We start from the raw sequence: 25,098 nt of genomic DNA on the forward strand, positions 1-25,098 counted from the left end.
GCCTAAGCTCCGTCAGGGAGTCAACACATTGACTACCTTGGTTCCGTCATGGAATTCAGCAGGACTAAAACCCCATCGTCTACGTAGAAATTCCTTAAGTAATTCCCGCAGTCTGGCTCCAATCTATCAATCAGTCGGCAGTTATCTATGCTCACGACGATTCTTGCATGCATCCGGAATACATCACCCTTCTCAGGCAAGTTCTCGAGTAGTTTGCAGCCGGGAAGAAAACTTTGCAATTGAGATGAGAGTCTCGAGTGTGTTATATATACTAAGCACTGTAGTTGGAGGCCTTATAGAGTCTCTAGCAGCTGATTAACTATCTTGTCCGTGAACCGCCACAGCAAGCCCGAGTCATGCGTATGCCATGCCGCACCCGTCCAAAAAACATTATTGTATCCCTGCAGGTCGTAGAGCATCTGGTAAAAGCCTGTTTTGATTGCCTCAGGGTCGACCCTCATCGCATAAGGCGAGTGGTCCGCAAACGCCACGAAAGAGGGCTCAACGTCCGGTGAGGTGGTGAAGTTCAACTGTCCGCCATCCCGAATCCTATCGAGGGCTGCGATTGTTTCTCTCTTCACCGAGTCGACGGACAAATTTGTCGGTGCGCTGTACTTCCAGTCGATAAGCCCAGGTACATGCGTCACGGAGAATGCATAAACGGCGGGCATCGCGGGTAGCCAAAATTGGCGGGATGGATCGACGTTTGAGACTGAAACGTTCACGGGTATACCGGTTTGGTTGAGAAGGCCCGTCCAAAAATAATCATAGTGGAATTGGGAGAAGAGGGCGCGCTCGTTGGCGTCGATGTCGAAGGGCTCGAGGTTCGCGAGCGTGGGCGGGATCGTGATGAGGAGCTTCTTGGCCTGGATGAGTTTCTGGCCCGTCGGAGTTTGGATGAGAATTTCTGTCGAATGGCCCGTGGGAGATGAGACGTCGCGTGACGCATTAAGCACTGTACTATGTAGGTGGACGTCTGAACCAAGCTCTGCCTCCGCGAGGCCGTAGATCTCGCTATTGTTCCCCCGAAGCGTGCCCAAAACCCCATTCCCAGCTTGCAACTCTTGAACCAGGGAAAGCCCATAAAGTTTCATGGCGTATATGGTAGGGAGCTGGAGAAAATCGCCGTAGCCTTGCTCAACTTGGAATATGCTGAAGACGATATCACCAATACCATATTTGCTCGCAAACTCGCCGAATGGGAGGAGAAGGTCCTCGGGCACATCGTCAGGGAGGTCAAAGCCTTCTTCCAAGTACGGATATTTTGCTAGTTGAGCCGCGTAAGCCTCTAATGCGGCGGCTGAGTCCGACCGACTGTAATTAGTCCGTACGCCGGTGGTAAAATCAAAGTACTCAGTAGTCCCTCCGGTTGAGGCCGAAAGAGGAATATAGGTCAGAGGAACGCCGAATCGGATGAAGTATTCGTGAACAATATCAAGGTCGTGGAAGAAAGCGACGCCGTAGTCAATTGGAGTTCCAGTAACAGGGTCGGTGTACGTCTCTGTCTGACCGCCAAGCCGGCCTTTGTGCTCGATGATGCTGACGGTTCGGTTTTCGTCGCGCAGCTTGATGGCAGCAAACGTGCCGGTTGAGCCACCACCGATGATGGCCACATCACGGGTAATGACCTCGACCGCGGTGTTCTGGTCGGCCTGCTCCTGTCTGGATGAAAGCGCGTATGCAAATCCAACCCAGAGGCAGAGGATAAATTTGCTGATGTTGAAGTGCATTTTCAAGTCCGGCGGGAGGTGTGGTTTGGAAGACCCAAAGAGAATTTATAGAAAGAATCGTTAGCCGGAAGCCGGAAATTGCGCGGCACGCGCTGAATTTAAATCCCAGCGCAACGGGAGAGTATCCATGTGCTTTTTCGCGGAGGCGGCTCCCGTCCCTTGGGTTTGATAAGCATGAGTGTGGGCAATAATTATTAAGCCACCATGCGTCTCTGAGTTTGATGCAAGCCATCACGCATATTTACGGTCGACGTTGTACACGAAAGGATAAAATGCCAATACTAAACACTGTATTGAAACAGCCTAATATTCCATCTGTATCACACCACTGCTGATGGATATTAATACGACAAAGGTGTGGCAAGCGCGGCAGGACATATTTTTCTTTAATCTGTTTGGTCCAAATGTCTCGTATTTATCTACTACTTCTGGCAGCTTGGTAGCAGCCTAATTAGCGAAGCGAATAGACACCGCTGTAAAGTGTTTCAGAGTGTACATATGTCATGAGATGCAGCCGCCAAGGCTGGCTAATATATATCAGTCTGCACGCTCCGTTTAGCCGAGCATATCACGAGCGCCGATGTATAAGCGGCACGAGACGGAATAGCAAGGATTCCTTGGCAGTGTCCTTCGACGGCAAGAATCCCTTTACTTTCCAGCGGAATGCCTATGAGGTGTCGGCTCCGGTCGAACTCGTCCCAGACATAAGAGATGGCGACGACTTTCCCGCGCTCGAGGGGTGTTTCGCTGAGGTGCACTACTGAATGTGGTGTCGATGTTCGGCTGCTGGCGTCGCGCAGCTTGCGTCATCGCATATCGGAAGTCGCGGAACACGGGCGAGCACGGCGCTTACAGTATTGCCTGTCGTTAATGCGGTGTGCGCCACGGGGAATTCAGTGAAACCACGGTCAAAGGAACTTGGGCTTTTGTTTTGGTTTAGTGCTTGATGCAGATGAAATCGGTGAGACGGAGTTGAGTACACGATGGAGAGTGGCACTTTAGCCTCTGAATTACTCATGGTATCAGAACCTTGCATCATATTTGTACCCCGATTGGCCAGGTATGCGACGATAGCTGTGTGAAATGAGTATGAAATCTTTCCGACAGAGCGAACAGCTCCCCGAAGGACACCGTCATCTACTGTACGAGCAGCAGCAGCAATATCCTGCTGGAACCCTCAAACATACACCACAACAAGCGTGTAGAATGTGAAATAACGCGTCTATCAGACGTCATCCAGCAACGTCATATCCGCTGCTATCGCATTCACAGGCTCCAACGCCACGTTTGTGAACCTGAATATCGCAACTTAACATGCCGATCGAGCTCTACGGTATGAATAGAATTAACTAGCGTCTTACCACATAGCCTCTGTTAGCAGAAGGATATCTGAGTGATGTTTCCAAGCCCTCAGCTGCTTTCATTTTTCAACCTCACAGCATGGCCGACGGTATCGCGCCTCCTGGGACACGCCTGTACCCAACCATCAGTCTTGCCAGATACAAAATGATGATTTTATCAATTCAGTGGGCCGTCGTGACTTCTAGGCAAAGATAGACTGTCAGCAAAACGGGCTCGGGGCCATCAACCTTTGATGCAGCACGCACTTGGGGCAAGTGAAATGTAGGCGCATGCGCATGCTTTTGTCGGCTGAACACCTGGCGAGATATTTTGTTTGCATTCATTGGTTTGGAGCCCGCGGAAAGAGACGTGGCCAGAATACTGCCATGGACCGATGGCAGGGATGAGCTCGTGGGGCAGAAGTTGCCTTTCAGCAATGATTACTTCAGTTTGCATCCCATCCCATCTCTCTCCTGCAGCTCACCTAGAATGGCGAGGCTGATTGTGGTGGTCTACGTGAGCTGATTTGTAGGAGTTTCGATGAGGGCTTCGTGCATCTGGGCCGCAAAAGACCCAAACGATTGAGTGTTCAGCCATCATATCAGAATACCACCTTCGAACACCATGGGTAAATGCCCTCCACGTCGACAAAATACTCTATTTGCGCATTATGTTGGTCGGTAAAACAGTAAGATGCACAGACATCCGCATCTCACTTGCATGGTAATCGCCTTTCCTCGTCTGATTGATGACTTGTGGAAAGTCTACAATGGCTAAAAATTGTAGGCGGTCTTAAACGTCATATGATTGAAGAGCGGTGGCATTGAGTTCACCATTACGGTTGTGCGTCGTCGGCTTACGTGCAACACCGGCAACACGGAGCTATAATTGTAGGTTGACAGCATCTCACACGGCCAGTAACGGGTAACAGCTGAACGTCTACTGGTACCTTCTACGTGATGGACATATCTGGTGGCTCATTCTACTGATTCTGGGAGATCAGATTCCTGTAAGACGGCTTCAAGGTCATGGATTTCTATACCAGCCAGCACCCCAAGAGTTTTCAGGCATACACCATATTGGCAGTCGATTCTCTGTGCCAGGGGAATGATGTATACAAGCTCATGCTTTTTAATAGTGATATCAAGCAGAGCTTTGGCGGAGAGACCAGGCTGCTTCGCTCGTACATGCCAACAGATGACAGCATTGAACCCATGCCTGATGAAGCATTCTCACAAACGGGGAGATAAGCTGCATCAAAGTCCTCCGCACTTGGAGGCAGAACCTGCTGCTGGCCTGATTGTGGGCCGCGTCATGCACATCTTTGGTTTCTTGGCACCGTCTCCGAGGAGGGCTGGTCGCCGCGGGCACGGAGACAAATCGTGTCGTTTTGTCGCCCACCCACCCGATGGGGAACATGACCGTCGTGCGCAGCCCATGCTACTGCGGAGCTTGTGCTCCTAGGCTTAAGTCCCGCGATACCAGTACGCTATCTCTCACGAGGCCGGATAGGAAATCGGACTAGCTCTTTCGGTTCCCATAGGAGTAGGTTCAATATTTCATTAGATAAGTGACAAAAATTTACTTCCGATCAATCTGTACATAGTTCGTACAATCTTTTGAAAAGCCCGTTTATGTGAGAACTCGAACGATCTATGCAATGCTTACTGATAAATGGTGTGGCCATTTGAAAAAAAGACAGTCGAAATGCTGCACGCCTCAAGCCCATATTGGTCGAACCCCACGCAATCATTCTGCAAACCACTCAGCCTTGCGGATCGAAAAATGAGAAATGTATGTCAGACGGATTGCGTTGCAACAGTTGGTATGTGGCTGCTTTCCGTCATGCAAGCAGTAAGGCTGCACAGAATCTTGGAAAAGGCGCTGTTGGGGCTCAGAGAACTCGCGGCACCCGTTACTAAGTACCTCACACCACGTCATTGGTTAGCGATAACAGATGAGCCTCCTACCTACAGGATACTCACACGGATGCTTCATAGTTGATCTATAAATGTTTCGCTCGAGGTCAGATAGAATGCAAATTTCGATTTTGTTTTTTCGTTGAAGAACGCTAAGCTATAGTCGACTTCTAATGCGTATTCAAGAACATCCCTCCGTATTCACAGACAACAGTGCAGTGAGTATTTACTGAGCGCGTGGCGAGTAGAATGATCCTCACTCACTGACTTGACAGCCATGGCCAACTTTCCCAAGGAGTCTGAGCTGCAGCTACTCCGGTCACATTCGCCACAAGAGCGGAGTCACACGTCAACGGAAAGAGACATCCTCTTTGCGCAGGAACCATCCAATGATCCTAGAACCCGCACTTGGACTATCTCAGTCGGCCTTGTCATCGCATCGGCCATCTTCCCTGTTGTCGTCTTCAGTCTCTGGGTTGCTTCGCCTGGTATAAAGGATACAATTTTCATGACGTTTTCTGGGGCACGAATTGGTGGAAAGTTCAGTCAACCGGAAGCCAAGCTTATCGACGTAGCTTGCAGTGCGGTTCTGGCACCCTTGATCATGACCGGACTCAATTTCCTCTGGTTTGGCAGTGCTCGGGTTTCTACCTTCAACGATCAGCGACCCTCAGATCGTGCCGGGATTCCCCTCTCAACGTTGGTGGCAGTAAGCACTTCGACGAGCGGCACCTACGATCCGCTGAACATTCGCTCCCTCCTCCGAGGCAAGACTCATAGGCTCTACCTGTTGGCAGCACTCACTTTACTATCGGCCTTCTCAAAGACAGCGCTATCCAACCTCATTGCGTATGAGGCCTTTCCAGAGGAACATGCAAATCAACAGAAAATTGTTCTCCGATACCTCTCAGACCGCGCGATCAATTCCACCTCGCTGATGCATCAAATCTTTTCCATGGATCCTAAAACCGCATTTGGATTCTCAAGGGAACAACAAGCAGATATCGCGAGCCAGGTCACTGGACTTTTGACCGGCTTGAGTTTCGTAAGTGCAAGAACATACCTCAACGACAGCACATACGTCTGTGTGAACTCAACCGAGAACGCCATGGACAGACTGCCGCCGAATGTTGTTGGCCTGCACCATGTTCCAGGATTCCGCCTCAGCGTGGACTGCATCCCTGACCTGCCCAGTAGCGTGAACATTTCTACCAGTGGACCGTACACCACAGTCATCTCCACTCTCTGGGACAATGCACCACTGCTTGATGGGTGGGAGTCACGCAAATTCAACGCTCGGTACTCAGGTCTTCCGCAAGATATGCAAGGCAGCATGGATGACGAGTATCCATTTGCGGCGTTCTCTATGGACGCCACCGAAGTGTACTTGGGAAGCCTGGTACCTTCCGACAGGAGCAACAGGACATTCTTCTCACCATATGGCGACATCAGACCCAAAGCGATAGACATGAAGAGCTCCGGATTTAATGGGACGAAAGCTGTCATGTCTGTTTACGGAATACGATGTGCACTTCGACGTCAAGAAGGATTTCTTGAGTACATGCGAGCGTCTGATCAGAGCTGGTCAATATCTACAGCAGAGTTCTCAAACAAGATGCAGAAAGTGCCGTCGTTTCTTGTGCGATGGCAGGTCATTCTCAACTACCGTTCTCCCAGATCAACTGTGGCGGGAATAGGGCCTGCTCTTGCCAAGACTGCTGGGTCGAATTTCGACGGTCAACCAGACTGCAGCCATAATGACACGAACTGCTACTACAATACCACAGATTACTCGTTGCTGGCTCTCAATTACCTATACGCGTCGGCCGAAATCATGAAAAAGGTTTACGAAGTTGCCGCAGCAGATAAGTCCCGAGACGAGCCGGACTTCTCCTACCACTGTTACAACACTATCGTGGAGGATCGTTATCGCATCACGTACATCCCAGGTCTCCTGCTCACTGGCCTGGTCAGCCTTTTTGCGGCAGCAGCAATAACGTTTGGAATGGCGATGTACTCATCTAACACTTACAGCGCTCGGAGTTTTCGTCAAGTGGATACCTTACGGCTGATTGTGGACAGCGTTGATGGATTGCAAAGCAGCATTATTACAGATACGAATATTCCAACCCTTTCTCATTCTGATCTGCACGAGTGGGCTGACCAACACCAGGTCACTTACTCAACAAGCCAAAACAGAGTTAAACTTTACCATGTTGAAGAATAAAATATTTTGCGATGGAGGAGCTATCATCAATTCACGCAAGGTTGAAATGAAATTGTTTATTCGGTACCATGGGCGTATGAATCGTTGTTGTCGAGATGGATTTATCGAGGCACGTAATAATGACACGGACTTGTCATGACCCGATGTACGTGGGCAAAGATGCTTCGTTGTGGAGACGTCTGCCTGATGATCCTGTAACACATGGCCGAAGTGCAGATACGTCAATTGTGACTGGAAGTAAGACTCTTCATGAAATAATTGCGAACGGCATGTGTATAGCCGCCGACTCTACATGTACACAAGACGAGCTTCGTTACAAATGAGGAGCTATCTAATCTGTGTCCCCCGCATTCCGTTGTTCTCGATCATGGGGAGTGGATATGCTGGACTCAGCCTCTCCATGTCAGAGACAGATTGCGGCGGCAGAATCAACAGCGACGAAACGTGGGAGCATCGACTAGCACTTCTAGGCTGATCGGCCATGTGAAGGTGGGCTCACTGGTGGGCACAGCTGCATCTTACTGCAGAGTCTCGACGAACGCAAGGCTGGAGCTCAGCGTCTGCAGTGCAGCTGACTTTCGGCAGGAATGCTGCGCGACGCATCAGCTCATTGGGGCTGAGCTGAGGTAATCAGGTTCTACAGTCAGCATTCTGTTCTGCACCTTGCCGCCACAATGGCCGGGTCGGGCCGGCCCCGCATCGTGAACCCTGTCGCATTTTCTTTTTGTCAGTCTGGTGACCGATTTCTGCGAGTTGGCGCCTCTCATGCTCTGTACCCTCTTCATCCGACTAGCGTATGCATCGTCATCACCTGCTGCAGCAACCACCCGTGGCCTCTTTCCCCACACAGAAATGGGGCCGGGCCTAGACCAGATCCAGCGGCCGGTAAATGCAGCCATCCTGGATTGTCGCTCTACAACACCAAGGATTCGTGCTGTGGTTGAACGTCATCAAGAAGTTAACATGTAATACAGCCAGTAGCAACGGTTTGCCACACACCCGTTTCTTGTCCAGTAGGCCATCGGCAGGTATCGCGGTGACCGTTATCGTTCTCGCCGCTTTGGCAGGGTCTTTTCTCTGCCAGGTGAGCAAATCCAGCCGGGTACGGAATGAGACCAATGCCGGCAATGTGTAGAGTGAGGGGCATGAGAAGGCTGAGACGCCACATGTATATGAGATCATTGCGCATCTGCCACGCAATTTCCCTGGGGTGTCCAGGTGCCTTCGATTACAAGGGAGAATCGGGACCGAAGACTTCTCCATCCCGACGCCTGAACGAACTGGAGGCAGAGCCCGCCATCGCCATTGATGATCCGCAATAACCATTTGCAATTTATCCAACGCTATACAATAGAACTATCTTCACATCAAGCTGGATTTCCTCTCACAGATTACTTAATGAAAAGGTGGAGTCGAATAAGAGGCGGTAACCTTCGCCCAGAAAAAGAAATCCCTTGAAAGATGGTGTGAATTATTAGAAAGAAACCAATAGCAAGTCATTTCGCAACGTAAAGGAACGACGTGTCTTGTTTTGCTTAAAATCCAAGCATCAGCCCCAGCACAGAAAAGATTGCAAACGCGATGCTGCAAGGCGGTGAATCGTTATGTTTAGCCGCCGAGGCCGAAGCGGTGGACGCGGGCGGTGAAGCTGTTGTGGAGGACTGCGTGCTATTGTCACTGCAGCCATTCTGGCACCCTTCGTCACAATGATCACTCGAGCTTCCACAGAACCTGCAAGCCAAGAGTAAGCGAAATGCACTTGTCCCAGTCTGTCGGGAAAGGCTGACCCGGTACTCGAGCAACATGGCCCATAATTGTAGACGCCATACATCTCAAACGCGTCAGCGCTGGCGGTGGAAGAACAAATGGCATTGTGGTATGCCGTGCCACACCTGCCGTCGCATCGAGGACTCGTCCCCATCGGTGACCAGCTGCATTCAGGAAAGTTGTCGAGCGGAAAGTTGTTGGGCTGGCATTTGCCGTAGTCTTCCTGACAATTTGATGGTTCACAGAACTCATCCCCGTTGCCGCAATAGCCTGAGGAACTGTTGCTCAATCATCAGACAAATTCTGCATCAAGTGGACACGAGCACTCAGCCTGACCTGCAACATGGCGACGTCCCGTTGATGAGGCACATTCTTCCGTTGCCGGTGCCGCAATGAGCATCGGTGGTAAGTGGATATTTGCCAGGTGTTGTTGAAGTCGTCGAGTTGCTCTCTTGAGCTGCGGCACAGAGAGCCAGAGCCAGCGCCTGAAACAATACAGAAACAAGCATGGCTGCAACACTGCGGATTTTCAAATCGAACAAAGTTCTGGAGAGTGTCACAACGGCCCAGGCTTGTGAACTACACTGCGGGACTTATATACCCAGCACGAGGCTCTGACCTCAGCCCGGTAGGAGTTTGATGGCCCGGCCTCATTGGGCTTTTAGCAGAATCCAAGTGGGGAAAGTGAGCGACAGTCAGCTGAAGTTTAGGGCAATCTTACGGCATACATGCCATTTATCCCATCCATGCAGCCTCCTCCAGGCAGAGACGCCCTGGGGAAAAGAGGACGGTCTAATGCTGGGAGTTCGGAAATTTCTAAGCTGCCGTCAGCTCTTTTATAGAGTGTAGCCACAACGGCTACTTTAACGACATGTATATATACCTTCCGTGTATTAGTGCCGGTAGACTGTCGCTCGACGCGACGCCGAGGCTAAAGTTAGTAAGCTAACTACGAAGTTAGGCCAGTGATGTATACAGAAGCTCATGCGTTCTAATGGTGATATCAAGCAGAGCTTTGGCGGAGAGACCACGCTGCTTCGCTCGTACAGAAGGTAAACAGCGGGTGTAGTTTGTAGAGAGGCAATACTATCGTAGAGTAACATTAAAATGGTACTTTACCATCATCTCCAAACTCAATGTAGTGAAGCAAAGCAAGTATTATTGCAAACTTGTGCGTTCTGAGCGGTAAAGATCAAGGGAGTAAGTGAGCTAGATAACATAAACAGTTTATGTATTATTTACAGTATACACGTAGCGCTACCCCACCGCTTTAGCAGTGCTTACACCCTACATCCCACCACAGATCTTTAGAAGAATGTCTTATCGGTGCAGAGACAAAAGTTGTCCTTGCCACTACTCAAAGTTAACAACGTACACACTACACAGCTGAGCCAAAACTTACATAGAGTGACAGTATCCGACCTGATACTTCCTGTCATAGAATTGAGACTTGCACTTGTTGAGGCAGTCGTTGTTCTTGCAAGGGACGACGCAGACGGGGTTGTTGGACCATGAGAAAGAGCTGGTGTTGACTTTTAGTAACAGTGGAACGCAAGTGATGAAGTGTGCTTACCCGGCTATCGGATCAATACAGCGCCCGAGCCCGCATTCTTGAGCGTCGTGTTTCGCGCAGTGCGGGCCGTAGGCGTCTTGAGCGTAGCCCAGCGCTGGAAGGATGGCGAGGAGGATGATGGTGAACTGCATTGTGGATGCTGGTGGTCTGGGGCGTTTTTGGCGATGTCAATCGAGGCGGATCCTCAGGATAGCAATGGATCATTGAAGACGTACCTGTTATATGTGCGATGCCGAGGTGTCGAAGTGTGAAGGTAGCCTGGAGTGTGTGCAGTTTGAGCCGACCTGGCTGTGATCTTTTATACGCAGTCTGCGCCTCTCGTAAGTTTGACTTGGGACTTCGGTTGGGACGCAGTTCCAATACGGTTGTTCAGCAGTGGCGGATAACCAGCGGATAGGACAGGGCTAGCTACGTCCGTCTTAGGGGTACACCGTGCCAGGCGCCATCTACCCACGCTGCGGATTATTTATCCACACAGCGGATGGACGCCACATCGCTCGATCAGGCCTGGTATACGAGTAGCGTACCCTCTCGTTCGCCGGATCATGCGCTTTCCTTACGTTCAAGTACGCTAGTAGCCAGTCTATCCGCTGCCTTCTTTTCGAAACCAAAGCAATTTCACTGCGGATAGCCTGCCCGCGCGCACAGTCGCTGGGCTGCTGAACAACCCTTGTTGTACGGTGTAGACGCAGGTATGATCTTGCTGACTTGAACAACGATCCTTATGAAAGTTGGCACCATGGAAGATCTCCCGGCGCATCTTCAGCTGATAGGTAGGAATTCTCGTATTCATCGTACCGAGTCATGCAACGAGTCAGCAACACCAAGTGGTTCCTCATTGCAACGAGTCGGGAAACTTCACCCAATGCCCCATCGCTTGCAGCCTGTAAGCGATACAATATGATTAGAGTCGTGTTACCGTTCGTGATCTGAGTAGTAGAGCGGCAAGGACCAATAGCTGGCCACTCCACGATGTTACCATATCGCAGGTTTTGCCGGGACGATTCGAGCTCCGCCACCAAATTGTTCTTCCGCTCCTTCCTATCGCTCATCATACCTGTAGTCCAGCTCTCTTAGCCGTTTCTACGCACAGTCATCACGATGTGCTGAACGCCGGCTGATATCAACCGGGCGTCAGGCCAGAGAATCAACAGCCACTTTTATCAGAAGATGACTTGTTGTTGAAAGCACACACTGTGCAAAGTTTGTTACCCCAACAGCACTAGCCGTATATACGTAAAGAGAGATTTTAGGAAAAACTGCTAACTAAGTAAACCTCAGACGAAGCAAGCCGCAAAGAGACCCTACGGCTGGGGACACTATTACTCGCTCCCTACACAGCATCACGGCTGACACAGGCTTACCAACTCTAACCGTAGTGGTGCTTATCTTCTCTAGATTATGTGTAAGGAGGCTGTACGAGAACGGAACTACCCGGTACATAGACTAGAACGACGTTAACCCAAAAAAGAAATTAGCGTATAAATTCTGAATCGTCATGTAGCTAGCGGTCCTCCGCCTCAGACCCTGGAAGGAATAGTCCACTAAGTTTATGTTTAAATAGTGGCGGACGCATTCAAGGGCCAGAAGCTTCCAGAGCCATAAATACGAGAGCTAGAGAGGACTTCCCCACGGAGAAGGATTAACGTCTCGTATCGCCACTAGATAAGGCTTAGCGTGGGAAAGAGCTCTCCGCCGGCTCGAATCTATTTACACTCACCGACGTGCTGGTTATAAGAGGGGACAAGCTGGGCTGAACTACTTTTAGGACTGTTATTCCGCGTAGCGGCGCGACGGCTGGTTGGAGAAGGAATTGACTGGCTTTGAGAATTATTGATTTCTCAGTCTCTGGTTGCGATCAGTCTTCCGATAGCTAGAGCAAATGCTCCTCCTCGATCTGTTTGATCTGTTATTTCTTGGCGAGAGCAACGAGATCAATCCTTAGCGTGACATGATCCTCGTGACCCGTCATGGCTTCTTTCCACGCCTTGGGGCCTGCGACCCCACTTTCTTGTTCCATGTTGCACACCCTACGAAGGCTTGTGCCGTAACAGTTAATATTTGACGAATAGCGAATGCAATGATATGAGACCTTGGTTCGTTGGCAACAAGAGCAACTTTCTCTTATTCTGAACACCGTGGCTGCATTTGGAGTTCCGTTGGATACGAAGATGGGCCCTTCATCATTCTCAGACAGATTGGCCCAGGCTGACGGAACGTCTGACTGCGGATCAATAGCCGACGCATAGTGGCAGCTATACACTAAAATTTCCTCCTCAGGTCCCTCTCGCACAGAATCCTTGCAAAAAGAAGAAACGCCCCGCCAATCGTCAGCGTCAGACCCTATTAAATTCAGGTCAGCATCCCGCTCCATGTCGAGCGCATTTCAGTGTGGTCTCGACTCACCGCAAAAAGAATCAAATTCCTATACCCATCCTGCGCCTCCTTATCCACCAAACTCCCGGCAATCGGCGTCCCAATCAACGTCGCGATAGCCGCCAGCGTGAAAAAAGCACCAATCCGCGCGCCAATACGGTCGTCGGGCGAGATCTGCGCGACGACGGCGGGCGTAACGCTAATAAAGATGCCGGACGAGAAGCCGTAGAGGCACACGAAGGCGATAACAGTGGCGACATCGGTGCCCGTCGGTAGCCACATGGTCAGGCAGAAGACGCCCGACACCAGCGTCATCGGGTACAGCAGGTTCAACCGCCCCACGCGATCCGCCAGGAAGCCGCCGATGATGCGGCCGAAGAAGCTGGCGCCGTTGATAAGCGGCAGGAGATAGCTGTGGATAGAGGCCGAGGGGTGGCGGAGGACGGTGTAGGATTCTGCGGGTGCAGGTGGTTAGCGGTGGGGGGGATGATGCTGTGGAGGCGGAGGCGGGGTGGCGCACCGATGTAGTAGTACGGGACGTACAGGCCCAGGCTGGCGACGAAGCTTCCGATTGCTAGAGTGAGATATCTGGGATCCTTGAAGCCGTGGAAATCAAGCAGGTTGCCGCTTAGGGCGGCCTGGGCTTTCTTGGTGGCTGGCCTGGTCCGCGATATGAGAATGGCAGTCAGGTAGCAGAACAGGAAAAGCAGCGCGGCGACTCTGATCGACCAGCCGAAGCCGATCTTCGGGACGATGCGCGAGAACATAATTGGTAGGCAGACGCCGCCGATGCTGCTGCCACCAGCGACCACGCCCATGGCCAGCGCGCGTCGCTGCTTGAAGTGCTGGCCTGCCGCGGCGAGCGCGGGCTGAACCCCAAATGCGACCGTCAAACCGAAAAGGACGCCCTAAGTTGATTAGAAAATGGAATTCATTCTCCAGTACCAGCGGATCTTACCTGTGAGAGAAATTGTTGCCATATGGCTCCTGGTTTCGAAAATGAAAGGCCGATGAGGGAACCGCAGCAACCGAGAGCTCCGACAGGATAAAGCCACTATTTCTATTAGTAGAGGGTTCGGTGGTCGTGTCGTTTGTAGTGGGTGATTTACCTTTAATCCATACGCATCAAATAGTGCGCCAGCGACAGGTCCGACGACGTACATTAGAGAGATCTGGAGTGTTCCGATGAAGGCGATGGTGGACGAAGAGTAGTTCGCCAGGTAGTCATCTTGGTAGAAATCCTGGAAGTAACCAAAGCTGTTCATGAAGCCAAACGAAGCGAAATACACCAGCGCCGAACCAACAACGGTAAGCCATGCACGAAGACCCCCCTCTTCCGGCTCCTTCTCCTCTATGACTGCATCGTCAACGGCATCTGTGGCTACGGCGTCGCGCGGTTCTTCCTTCATGGCGGCGCCAAATTGAAGTGCGGAGAGGGTTGAGAGAAAACGGGGGTGAAGGTAAACGAAGCGAGTAGAAGGAAAGTCAAGGACGTCGGTTACTCGAAGTGGCAAGGACCGTGTGCGACAAGGTTAAAGGAAAAAAAAAAGTGAAAACGGGATTGGTGGGGGCCGAGATAAGCTTCGCAACGGAACCTTCCTGAACTGGCAATTGCAGCTTAACACGTACATAATCGGCGAAGGTAACCGGTAAGCTTTGCCACTCCGCTGGGCGCTTGGAGGCACGGCAAGAGGGACAGGGGTGGATGGCCGTCGGCGGCCCGGTCCGCTGGGTAGGATCTCACTGCGTTCTGCAGGGGCCTCGCCACCGCCGCCAGTCGCGCATCTCCGTGTGTGAAACCCACACGGAACATTTGATGCCTGTTAATGATTAGCGCAAGGGTCTAGACCACATCGTGAACTTCCAACCACTAGAAAGTACTCAATCCTCCAACAACACTCGGCTCCATATTGTGCCGCGCTTATACAGGTTGCAAGGGTGCACAGGAAATGCGCCTGTGCCACGGCTATCGTGTAATGCTACTCCAAGCTTTTGCCGGTCTGTGTGGCTTTTTTTTTTTTTTTTCGAAGGATTCCTGCGCCTGCACATGTCCTGCACTACACTCCGAGGCCGTCGGCGTCCTGCCATGTTCGTAGATACGGAGCCATGCCGAATACCACGGGCGCGTGGGGGACTCAGAATCCTTCTGAAGGGCAAGGATGGAGTTTGGAGTCAATCTTACAGACGGCAAAGATGAGGCAGTAATATATCATCCACGGTGCTGACCTTCGTTTGCCTCCAGTAGACCGAAAATCGAATTTTCACTGCCCCGAATCTTTGTCTTTCACTATGGCCGCAACATTCTCGTCTCCCAGCCTCCAAAAGGGGCAGTTCCATGACTCTTTGTTCCTGAAGGTTTCCGCGGGCCTTGTTGCCCTGGGAGTGTTTCTAGCAGTGCGGTTTCTCTACAGGTACCGCAAAGCCTTGAGACAGTTCCCTGGTCCTCCCGTCAAGTCATTCTGGACGGGGAACCTAGATCAGACCATGGCAGATGACATCCACGAGAAGTGGCGCAGATGGCACATCCAATATGGCTCTGTCTTCCAGACTGTGAGTTGGCTGCAAACACACCATTGGCCAAACTAACGACGGCGGCAAGTGGAATGGCCCCTGGGACCGCACCATCTACGTTGGCGAGCCTTCTCTCGTCTCCAAGATTGCCAACCAGAACTGGCCCAAGGCACCGGCCCAGTACGAAGGCTTCAAGCCCTTGAGTGGAAGCGCGTTGTTTGCTCAGATGGACCACACGAGGTGGCACAGACAGAGGAAGGCTCTTGCGCCTGCCTTTGGTCCTGCTGTCGTTAATGCCCAGTTCCCCAGCTTGAGAAAATACCTGACGGTATACGGTTCTCTTCCTTGGCTCTACTGCCCAGTTACTGACTGTTGACAGCAATACGTCGGCTTCCTTGACCGCTCGGCGTCAAGCGGCCAGGTCGTTGACTTCTCGCTTCTCAACGTTCTCCTCACCCTGGACTTTGTGGGCGAGGTTGCCTTTGGAATTGACCTCCACGCCATCGAGCAGGGAGAGAAATGCCGTGTCATGCAAATATTCCAGACAGTCCTCCCCGAACTGATGAAGTGCGGTCTCTTCCCTCTCCGCGCGAAGATCCCAGTCCTGAAGAGCACGCGTGAGATGCATGCAGCTATTGCGGAGCTGCGGTCACTGGCCAACGGGGCTGTTCAGGCATGCCGAAAGAACGACACGCCTGACAGCAAGCCAGCAAAGCGTATCTTTGAGATCTTGGCCAAGTAAGCAGCAGACGGCATTCCAACCAAGGCAGAAGTTAACGAGTGCAGGCAACGTGATGGTAATGGCCAGTACATGTTCAACATGAAGGAACTGGTTGACAACTACGGTGAGGAGTCTCCTCAAACATTTGTTATCCCGATGCTTACGTCCTCTTTGCAGTAACATTTCTGGTTGCTGGGGGTGATCCCACAGCTCACACCATCACGTTCTGCATCTACGAAGTCCTGAAGAACCCGGAAGTTCTGAAAAAGCTCCGCGCCGAGCTCGACAACGTCATCCCCGCCGACTGCATCACGCCTTCCATCGAGCAAGTCAAGCTGCCCTACCTGAACCGCGTCATCAAGGAGACGCTCCGCATGCACGGCCCGGGTTTCGGCACCTTCCGGTACTGCACCCGAGACACTGAGATCGACGGCGTCGTGCTTCCTGCCAACACCACGCTCGCGCTTTGGAATCCTCAAGGTAATGCGATTCATCTCCGATGCTCGTGTAACACAGCTGATTGGTTGCAGTGCACCGCGACCCCAATGTGTGGGGCTCCACGGCGAACCAGTTCAACCCGGACCGGTGGGGCGATGACCACGCGGCCCCCAAGCCCGGGTCTTACTTCCCGTTTTCCTACGGGCCGAGGAACTGTCTCGGTGAGTGCCTTTACTATCCGATTCCTGGCAGGATCCGGGCTGACAAGCATCAGGCCAAGGACTTGCCATGCTGCAGATGTCGCTCGCGTTGGCGACGCTGTTCCGCCGCTATGATTTGGCGTTTGAACCGGGCTTCGAAATGGAGTTTTTGCCCAGTTTCACGCTGTGTGCTAAAAATGGCTTGCGTATTTGCGTTTCTCGCAGGGAATGATTTGTAGTTCTTCGTTATCTTGAATTCAGTTTAAAAAACGGTGCATGATATTCAATCTAAAATTTTCAGTGTGTAAAATCCTTCTACCGTGTGTGACACTCGTCTCCATTTCAGTGATGTGCAAGACCAACTTCTCGTAAAGTTAGACCAAGCGTCGGAATAATCTCCTAACGCGCCGGATAGCAGATCGGGTCTTGCGGCTTGAGATTCGACCCGAAGCCAGTGGCGAATGAGACAGCACAAAGTCAGCGCGAAGCGGGGTGTCAGGCCGTTTGTGGGCCAGAACGTTGGGGGCGGATTCGCCTCCCGACGCCCTGCCCCACTGTGCTGTAATCCTTCGGCATGCATCCGAAACGCAGGGCCTCGGTTCTCTTTTTTTTTCAAAAGAAAAAGAAAAGCAACTTGCATAATGTGACTCGGCGAGGGAAGTGGGCCAACTCCTCATTGCCCCTCAGCGAATCCTCCTCGTGTAACAGCGTGGGATATGCCACCAGTCAGCTTATTCGCAGTGAGACGCATGCGCGGCGGCTGGGAAAAGCTTTCGGGAGGGCCCGAGCTTGCCGGTCTACCGTACGGCTTATCGCTCACCCATGCACGCCAAGATGCAGCGGTCTGCAGTATTATCGATGAGAATTTTCCTATGGTTTCCGGTTGAGGAAGTTCCTGGCTAAAGAATGGTCTAGGCTATATTATCCACGCTATACAGATCTGACTCGGAAGGTTGACTACGTACTACCTACACGGTCCGGTCGGGGCTTTTTGTCCGTGTTTGCCACGAAGGATTCGAGTCTCATTTGCATTCTGCATTCACGGGCGCGCCGACTATGGGCGTGGTCAATGGATGCAGGAGGCGGTAGATAATGCCCAACGGAGTTACCCAACACCTGTATCCGCCACCCAAAATCGAATACTATCAAACATGCAGCGAATTATAGTCAGCTTGTAGCGCCATGTTGTGGTATAATATTTGAAAGCCGACGCTACCAAGCCCTATTTCCTAATACGGCAACCTCACTGATACCCATGCTCCGCAACCTACCTGCACCGCAGTGAAGGATTTGAAACATGTTGGGTGTGCCGGAAGGATTCATTCACAACGATAACGATAGGATGATTTGAGTTAATCATATTGTTTCGTGATGCTTTTCCCGCTGTCCTTTCCGTGGGAGTCTGAGGTGCCGGCGTACAACTACAGCCCGTGGAATCAGGAGCTACAGTATATAGATGGGCCTCCAGATGATGCTTCTTGGGAACATGGTCAATTCATCGCTTTTCATCAACAACCATGCCTGGAAGACTTCTGCCAAGCGAGAAGGCAGCTCCCAAACTGCAACCTGACTTGAGAATCATTCATTTCAACGATGTATACAACATCCAGCCCGACACGAGAGAGCCAGCTGGAGGAATTGCCAGGTTCCAAACAGTAATGAAGAAGTACCGTGCAAAGCATGAAGGACAGCCGCCGGTCTTGACACTGTTTTCGGGCGACGCCCTGAACCCCAGCCTGGAGAGCATCTTCACCAAAGGTGAGGCGCATAACAACCGATGCTACAACAAGGCTGACTCAAAACAGGCGAACACATGGTCGAAGCACTAAACAACATCGGCGTCAACTTCGCCTGCCTCGGCGTGCGTCCCCCCTGACTCCATCTCCCGCACTGCTAACCATGGCCCGCAGAACCACGAGCTCGACTTCGGCGTCCCGCACTTCCAAAAGCTGTCGCAGCAATGCAACTTCCCCTGGCTCTGCGCCAACGTGCTCGACCCAGCCCTGGGCCCGGACGTGCCGCTCGGCAACTGCAAGAAGACGGCCATGGTCGACGTCAACGGCGTCAAGGTCGGGCTGATCGGGCTCGTCGAGCGCGAGTGGCTGGCCACGGTCAACGTGCTGCCGCCCAACCTCGTCTTCCGCCCGGCTGCGGCGACGGCCGCCGAGCTCGTGCCCGCGCTCAAGGCCGCCGGCGCAGACGTCATCGTCGCCCTCACCCACCAGCGCGAGCCCAACGACGTGCGACTCGCGCAGGAGTGCGGCCCCGGCCTGATCGACGTGATCCTGGCCGGCCACGACCACTTCTACAGCGACACGGTCGTCAACGGCGTGCGCATCGTGCGCAGCGGCACCGACTTCAAGCAGCTGAGCTACATCGAGCTGCGGCGGCGGCAGCGGAGGGGCAGGCGGAGGAGCCCGCGCCGTGCGGTTGCGGTTGCTAGAGCGGCGAGGCCGCGGGGCGTGTGGGACATCAAGGTGGTCCGGGAAGACGTGACGGCCGCGGTGCCCGAGGACCCCGACACGAGGGCCTGGGTCGACGGCGTCTCGTCGATGCTGCGGGCGCAGCTGGAGAAGCCGGTCGGCGTGACGGGCGTCGATCTCGATGCGCGCTTCACGACGGTGCGGCGCTGCGAGAGCAACATGGGCAACTTCATCACCGACGCCATGCGCCAGGCGTACGGCGCCGACTGCTGCATCATCAGCTCCGGCACCATGCGGGGCGATCAGGTGTATGCCGCGGGCGTGCTCACGGTGGGGGATATTCGGAACTGGTGAGTCTTGACCCCCCCTGGTTCGCTGAAACGGCTTCTTTCTCATCGACAAATCTCAGTCTGCCCTTCGAAGATCCGACTGTTGTTATCCGCGTGAGTGGGCAGGCCATTTGGGCGGCTCTTGAGAATTCTGTGAGCTTGTATCCTGCGCTGGAGGGCCGCTTTCCCCAGGTTTCCGCCATTAGCTTCGATTTCGACGCATCCATGCCGCCCTTCAAGCGGGTGAAGTCTGCGTGCATTGGAGGTTTGCCTATCAAGCTGGATGCAAAGTATCTACTAGCGACTCGAGATTACATGGCGCGTGGCAAGGATGGCTACACGTCGCTCGTTGGGGACGACGTTGAGGTCGTTGTCGGGCCGGAGGAGGGGGATCGCATCTACAAGATCGTGCTCGATGCTTTTAGTCGACTTCAGAGCCCGTGCGGTGAAACGTGTTCGAGGATTCATGAGTGCTCTGAGGAGATGCGTCACTGTACAGCGAGGTCGGCCTCGTCTGGCCGATGCTGGGTGCCTACGCAATGTGATGGAATGAGGAGTCTCTCCGTTGCTGGCCAACATCTAATTATTTCTCCAGCTCTTGAGGGTAGGATTACCGTCGTGTAGATGGAGAAGATTAAAAATTATTCTTTTTATCTTATTACTATTTTCCCCTTTGTATAACTAGAGATATAGTCAAAAGGCCTATAGCTCATAGTGCAACCAAAAGGTATTTACAACCTCGATTGGAACCAATAACCTCGTGATGCGATATAAAAAAATTTGCGGAATCTGTCAAGCTAATCAGTCGTTGCTACTCTTGGCTCCTGCTCTATCAAGACCCAGAGAATGGTCGAACAAACACTAGATGCGCTCAAGTGATGCCCCATTTCAAAGACGAAAACGGCAGGTATGTGGATATAGAAGCCTGGACAATGGCCGACAACCACTAGGTATGAAGTCTTCGTTGCTGGTAATTGTCATACACATGCCTGACAGTTGGCCTTACAACCCCAACGCTGCTCGTCCGGAAACGGCGATTCAGGCTGAATAAAGCAATTGCCCGTTCTAATCAAGGGGCGAACATGACATGCCTTTTTCACATGTGCGCTGCTGATTGCATCGATGTCTTCAACCGTCCGTGCGCCAAAGAAATGGATAAGCATTCGTTTTGGAATGTTGAAACAAGCATGGCATGTTTGCATCGTGCAGATGCCCAACAAAAATGATGAGCTCCAGCCGTATTTCTTAAAGTCATTCGCACTAAAGGAGGTAGATCGAGACAAGAATAACCTCCTAACTGCCATTGAGAACAAAAGTGTCAAGTTGGAGCATCAAAAGATCGCCATCCTTTTTCACTCCCCAGGCTGCTCCGAAGCGAACACATCAAATCATAGCGAGCTCGAGGCATGTCTCAGCTCACTGAAACCATCACGATGGCGCAGCGTGCGCGGAAGCGCGCGACTGACACGCAGAAGTATGCATTTGACGTCGGGAAAAGCGCGGTTGGCGCCGTGTGGGACCTGCGCAACGTCCTGTGGGAGTCGGCTCGGCTTGATGCCTGGCCCACAGTCTTCCACAGTCTCTACGACAAGCTCTCGACTGGAGCCATCGATGATCGTGAATACTTGGTGAGTTCCTCCCGACAGCAGCTCGACGCTGAAGCGCTAAGAAGCTGTGCAGAACGAACAAGTCATCCGTCTGGCCGCATCACTCCCGAACGACTCCCATGCGCGGAATCTCATGAGCAGCACCTTTGTTAAGACGCTGTGGCAAGAACTCCCACACCCGCCGACGTCGTATCTGGGAGATAAATACAAGTACAGGGACCCGGATGGAAGGAACAACGTGGACCGCCCCTGTGTTCCCTACGAGCGCGCCTGTTTGCTGACTGCCATCTAGAACTTCATGTACCCAGATTTGGGAGCTGCCGGCAGTTACTACGCCCGCAGCGTGGTTCCGAAGCATGTGCGGACAGTCGGCTTGCCTGATCCCGGTGATGTCTATGAGAGTTCGGCACCCGCGCCCTGTACCTTTCAACCAAACTAATCGACCGTAGCTCTTTTGCGCCGGAACGGACCCGCACGGGAGCACCCTGCCCGAATTTCCTCTTTCTTATTTTACTTCGGCACGATCGTCATCCATGACCTCTTCGTCACTGACCACGAAGGCCCGGAAGGGACGTTGAAGAATTCCTCATACGTCGATCTCGGTCCACTGTACGGCCACAATAAGGAACAGCAGAAGAGGGTCCGTACTGGGTGTGATGGAAAACTGAAAGACGACACGTTCTCAGAATGGCGGCTTCTCACCCAGCCACCTGGCGTCTGCGCTCTCTTGATTGCATTCAATCGCTTCCACAACTACGTTGTTGAAGAGCTGGCCAGGATCAACGAGGGCGGACGCTTCACCCTGCAAACGCATTACGTGCCCGACAAGAGCAAGAGTGCCGAGGACCAAGCGAAAGATGAGAAACACTTCCTGAAGGAGGCGCATAAAAAGCGCGACAACGATCTGTTCCAAACCGGCAGACTGTAAGAGACTGGCTCGCCTCCGACGTGAACTCCACACGTCCTGCTAACGCCATTCCTCTGCAGCATCACCTGCGGCCTCTACGCCAGCATCGTTCTCGGCGACTATGTGCGCACTATCCTCAATCTCAACGACAACAAGTTGAAGCCCGACTCGGACTGGACGCTTGACCCGCGCATGCATGGGCCGAATGACGGAACACCAAGAGGTGTCGGCAATCAGGTCAGCGCAGAGTTCAACTTCGTTTACAGATGGCATGCAACCATCAGCAACAAGGACGAGCAGTGGATGAACACCTTCATGAAAGAGGTCTTTCCCGAGGGGCAAGTCGGTGAGTTCTCGTTGCCTATGCCCCTACAGTTCCGTCAGCGGCTTTAGATGCATCCGTATTCTCACCATCGTTCATGGCTCCGGCTGACGACTCGTCAGATGATGATCCCCACAAGTTCTACCAGCATGTTGAGGCCTGGAGGTGCAAGAACGCGAAGGAGGAAGAACCGGAGAAGTGGACCTTCAACGGTATGACAAGAGAGCACGGCCAGACCGGCAAATTTCGAGACGACGAACTGGTCGCGCTACTTACGAATGCCACAAGAACGTGCGCCGGGGCTTTCGGGGCTCGTAACACGCCTGCTGCCCTGAAGGTCATTGAAGTCCTCGGAATCGAGCAGGGCCGTCGCTGGGGCCTTGCGTCCCTCAACGAGTTTAGAAATTTCTTCGGATTGAAGCAGTTCAGCTCGTTCGAGGAGATCAACCCGGATCCAGGCGTTGCCCAAGCTTGTAAGTATCGAATCTCATCGATGCGGATGGCCGCGAGCTGAAATTAGGCGCAGTGAAGGCGCTGTACGGCCACCCGGACAACGTTGAGCTCTACCCCGGGCTCATGTGCGAGGAGGCCAAGAAAGTTTGTTCTCCAGGCTCTGGGCTGTGTCCTGGCTTCACCATTTCCGAAGCTATTCTCGCCGACGCCGTAGCTCTAGTGCGTGGAGATCGGTTTTTAACCATCGACTTTGGCCCTGAGGGCCTGACCAGCTTCGGGTAAGTTCGGATCCACAATGCGGCTCGGACATGCGGCTAATCGCTGTGGACAAACAAAGATTTCAGCAACTCGCTGCGGATAAAGAGGTTGCTGGGGGCGGCCAATTGTACAAGTTGCTTATGAGAGCATTCCCTGGCTGGTACCGCCCTAACAGCATCTACGCGCTCTACCCGTTCACCACTCCTCAGAAGACGCTGAAGGTATTTGGGGAGATAGGCATGCCTAATGGGATTGAGCTGCTGGACAGGGACCCTGAGCTGCTGCCCGATCCACTCCCAGGCGCGGTGCAACAGTTCAATGACCCATGTGCGTATAGCCAATTCCAACGTTGCTATTTTTCTCCTTGTACTTACAGTGAATAAACAGGGGATCGTCTCTTCGCCGGACTACCGTCCAGCAAAATCAGCTCGGGCATGGCTTGGCCGAATGATGAGCAGATCAGCAGGTTTTACGAAGGAATCACCCGGGATCTAATCTGTGAGAAGGCGCTCCAGCTTCAGGATAACAAATGTCAGATCGACATTGTCCAAGAGTAAGATACCTCCATGACCGTGTAGTTAATCATCCACCCGCTAAAAACAGCAGCATTGGCAACATTGCGCACACAGTCTTCGCCGCCAGGTGCTTTGCCATCCCCATCCACTACCCTGAAGACACCCGCACCGTAGAGAAACTGCACGAGGAGCTCGCCCATGCATTCGAATACGTGTACCTGGACCTGGAAGCGTCCAAGTCATACAAAAAGCGTATCCTTGCCCATAAAGCGAAGGATGACCTGCAGGGAAAGATTCAGGAGGTGATCAAAACAGCACATTATTTCAGATCGAATCGGCACAAGTGTGATCCTTTCCCGGAGCCAGGATTCGGCCGGGAGCTGGTGGCCAGACTTGCGGAAAGAAAGAACGTGAATGATGCGATACGAGAGATCATCCCAGCGGCCGCAGCCGCTGCTGTGGCTCAATCCCAAGCGGTACGTTCCTTAAATCCTTCCAACTCATTTTTATTCGTTGCCGAACTAAACAGCAGCACACAGTGGGCCCAAATGATGCATTTCCATCTATCGGCCAACGACACCCACTGGGACAAAATTGCCATGCACGCGCGCCCCAAGGGTGACTTTGAGGAGCTGAAGAGATGCGTTCTGGAAGGGTGAGCACCTACCCCATGTCCCTGATTTAGTTGCCCACATTCCCTTTCGCCCATACTCCGGGTGCTGCTCTCCCTTTCGATCTTTATGGACCGAGCAAGAGCAACGACTGACACTTGAATCTGAAAGCTTGTTTCTTTCAACCCAGTTCTACGTCCACCTGAACAGGAAGAAGGAGAAGAAGGACCTGAAGAAGAAAAAAGACGTTGACGGAAACAAGGACATGAACGGAAACAACAACGTGCCCAGTTCCAATGCTGGCCACGGAATCGAGCTTGAGAACATGTACAACTGGGCCCAAGAGAAATATCTGCCCCACTGTTCCGCCGACGTGTTGAAGCTCAGGAACTTGTACATCTGGGCAGAAGAGAGATACCTGCCCCAAGGCCTCAACCCGTACGTGCTGGCGACAGCTGGCGCGGCGATGCTGGGCACCGTGGCACGCGAATGTCGCAACATCAGGCGCGCCAAAGGGCCACAGGGCGAGATTATGCTCAAGCCCGCGGGAGGAGACCGTGTTGTGTACCTGTCCGAGGATCTCGGCCGCTGGAACAACCTCCAGGACCATCAGAGGGTGTTTTTCGACAGGAATAGTTTCAATTGCTGATTCGTAGCGGATGGAAGGGATTAAATTGTTGGAATCACGTCTATATAGCTTTCGGTAAAGCTTAGCTACTATGTATGATCCTGCTGATAGTCGAGTGACAACGGGATGGTATTATCTACTGTGAGTGAGTGACGTGTGGACTGAGTGGGTGGTTACTTTCTACCCTCTCGTGGTGACTAAGCTAGCTACGAATCTGCTCAGGACACAGTGCAACAATTAAT

At 52.5% G+C, this 25,098-nt stretch overlaps 7 protein-coding genes across 7 annotated transcripts; 4 read left to right on the top strand and 3 right to left on the bottom strand.

The window, feature by feature from the left end:
• Positions 1-293: 293 nt before the first annotated feature.
• On the bottom strand, positions 294-1,730 carry LTHEOB_4481 (Amine oxidase; the record flags this gene model as incomplete). Its single annotated transcript, XM_035513520.1, has 1 exon — positions 294-1,730. The coding sequence occupies one exon, from the start codon at positions 1,728-1,730 to the stop codon at positions 294-296; it is 1,437 nt and encodes a 478-aa protein (XP_035374530.1).
• Positions 1,731-5,267: 3,537 nt separating this feature from the next.
• LTHEOB_4482 (uncharacterized protein) lies at positions 5,268-7,078 on the top strand (the record flags this gene model as incomplete). The annotated part of the gene is made up of 2 exons (XM_035513521.1): positions 5,268-6,959; positions 7,025-7,078. 2 exons carry the CDS (start codon positions 5,268-5,270, stop codon positions 7,076-7,078), a joined length of 1,746 nt encoding a protein of 581 aa, XP_035374531.1.
• A 3,213-nt stretch (positions 7,079-10,291) lies between these two features.
• LTHEOB_4483 (uncharacterized protein) lies at positions 10,292-10,688 on the bottom strand (the record flags this gene model as incomplete). Its single annotated transcript, XM_035513522.1, has 3 exons — positions 10,292-10,337; positions 10,387-10,506; positions 10,558-10,688. 3 exons carry the CDS (start codon positions 10,686-10,688, stop codon positions 10,292-10,294), a joined length of 297 nt encoding a protein of 98 aa, XP_035374532.1.
• A 2,131-nt stretch (positions 10,689-12,819) lies between these two features.
• LTHEOB_4484 (MFS monocarboxylate transporter) lies at positions 12,820-14,342 on the bottom strand (the record flags this gene model as incomplete). Its single annotated transcript, XM_035513523.1, has 4 exons — positions 12,820-12,900; positions 12,964-13,388; positions 13,454-13,841; positions 14,043-14,342. The coding sequence occupies 4 exons, from the start codon at positions 14,340-14,342 to the stop codon at positions 12,820-12,822; spliced, it is 1,194 nt and encodes a 397-aa protein (XP_035374533.1).
• Positions 14,343-15,222: 880 nt separating this feature from the next.
• Positions 15,223-17,035, top strand: LTHEOB_4485 (Cytochrome p450 family protein; the record flags this gene model as incomplete). The annotated part of the gene is made up of 7 exons (XM_035513524.1): positions 15,223-15,483; positions 15,533-15,772; positions 15,824-16,182; positions 16,231-16,289; positions 16,343-16,645; positions 16,696-16,824; positions 16,878-17,035. The coding sequence occupies 7 exons, from the start codon at positions 15,223-15,225 to the stop codon at positions 17,033-17,035; spliced, it is 1,509 nt and encodes a 502-aa protein (XP_035374534.1).
• Positions 17,036-18,320: 1,285 nt separating this feature from the next.
• Positions 18,321-20,100, top strand: LTHEOB_4486 (5'-nucleotidase; the record flags this gene model as incomplete). Its single annotated transcript, XM_035513525.1, has 5 exons — positions 18,321-18,561; positions 18,609-18,664; positions 18,714-19,576; positions 19,636-19,995; positions 20,055-20,100. The coding sequence occupies 5 exons, from the start codon at positions 18,321-18,323 to the stop codon at positions 20,098-20,100; spliced, it is 1,566 nt and encodes a 521-aa protein (XP_035374535.1).
• An 861-nt stretch (positions 20,101-20,961) lies between these two features.
• Positions 20,962-24,877, top strand: LTHEOB_4487 (Heme peroxidase family protein; the record flags this gene model as incomplete). Its single annotated transcript, XM_035513526.1, has 11 exons — positions 20,962-21,183; positions 21,236-21,434; positions 21,612-22,086; positions 22,150-22,415; positions 22,514-22,864; positions 22,918-23,122; positions 23,182-23,429; positions 23,490-23,655; positions 23,709-24,093; positions 24,157-24,272; positions 24,400-24,877. The coding sequence occupies 11 exons, from the start codon at positions 20,962-20,964 to the stop codon at positions 24,875-24,877; spliced, it is 3,111 nt and encodes a 1,036-aa protein (XP_035374536.1).
• Between the last annotated feature and the right edge of the window lie 221 nt (positions 24,878-25,098).

Source organism: Lasiodiplodia theobromae, assembly GCF_012971845.1.
Source record: "Lasiodiplodia theobromae strain AM2As chromosome Unknown scaffold_12, whole genome shotgun sequence".
Classification (NCBI taxonomy): Eukaryota; Fungi; Ascomycota; class Dothideomycetes; order Botryosphaeriales; family Botryosphaeriaceae; genus Lasiodiplodia; species Lasiodiplodia theobromae.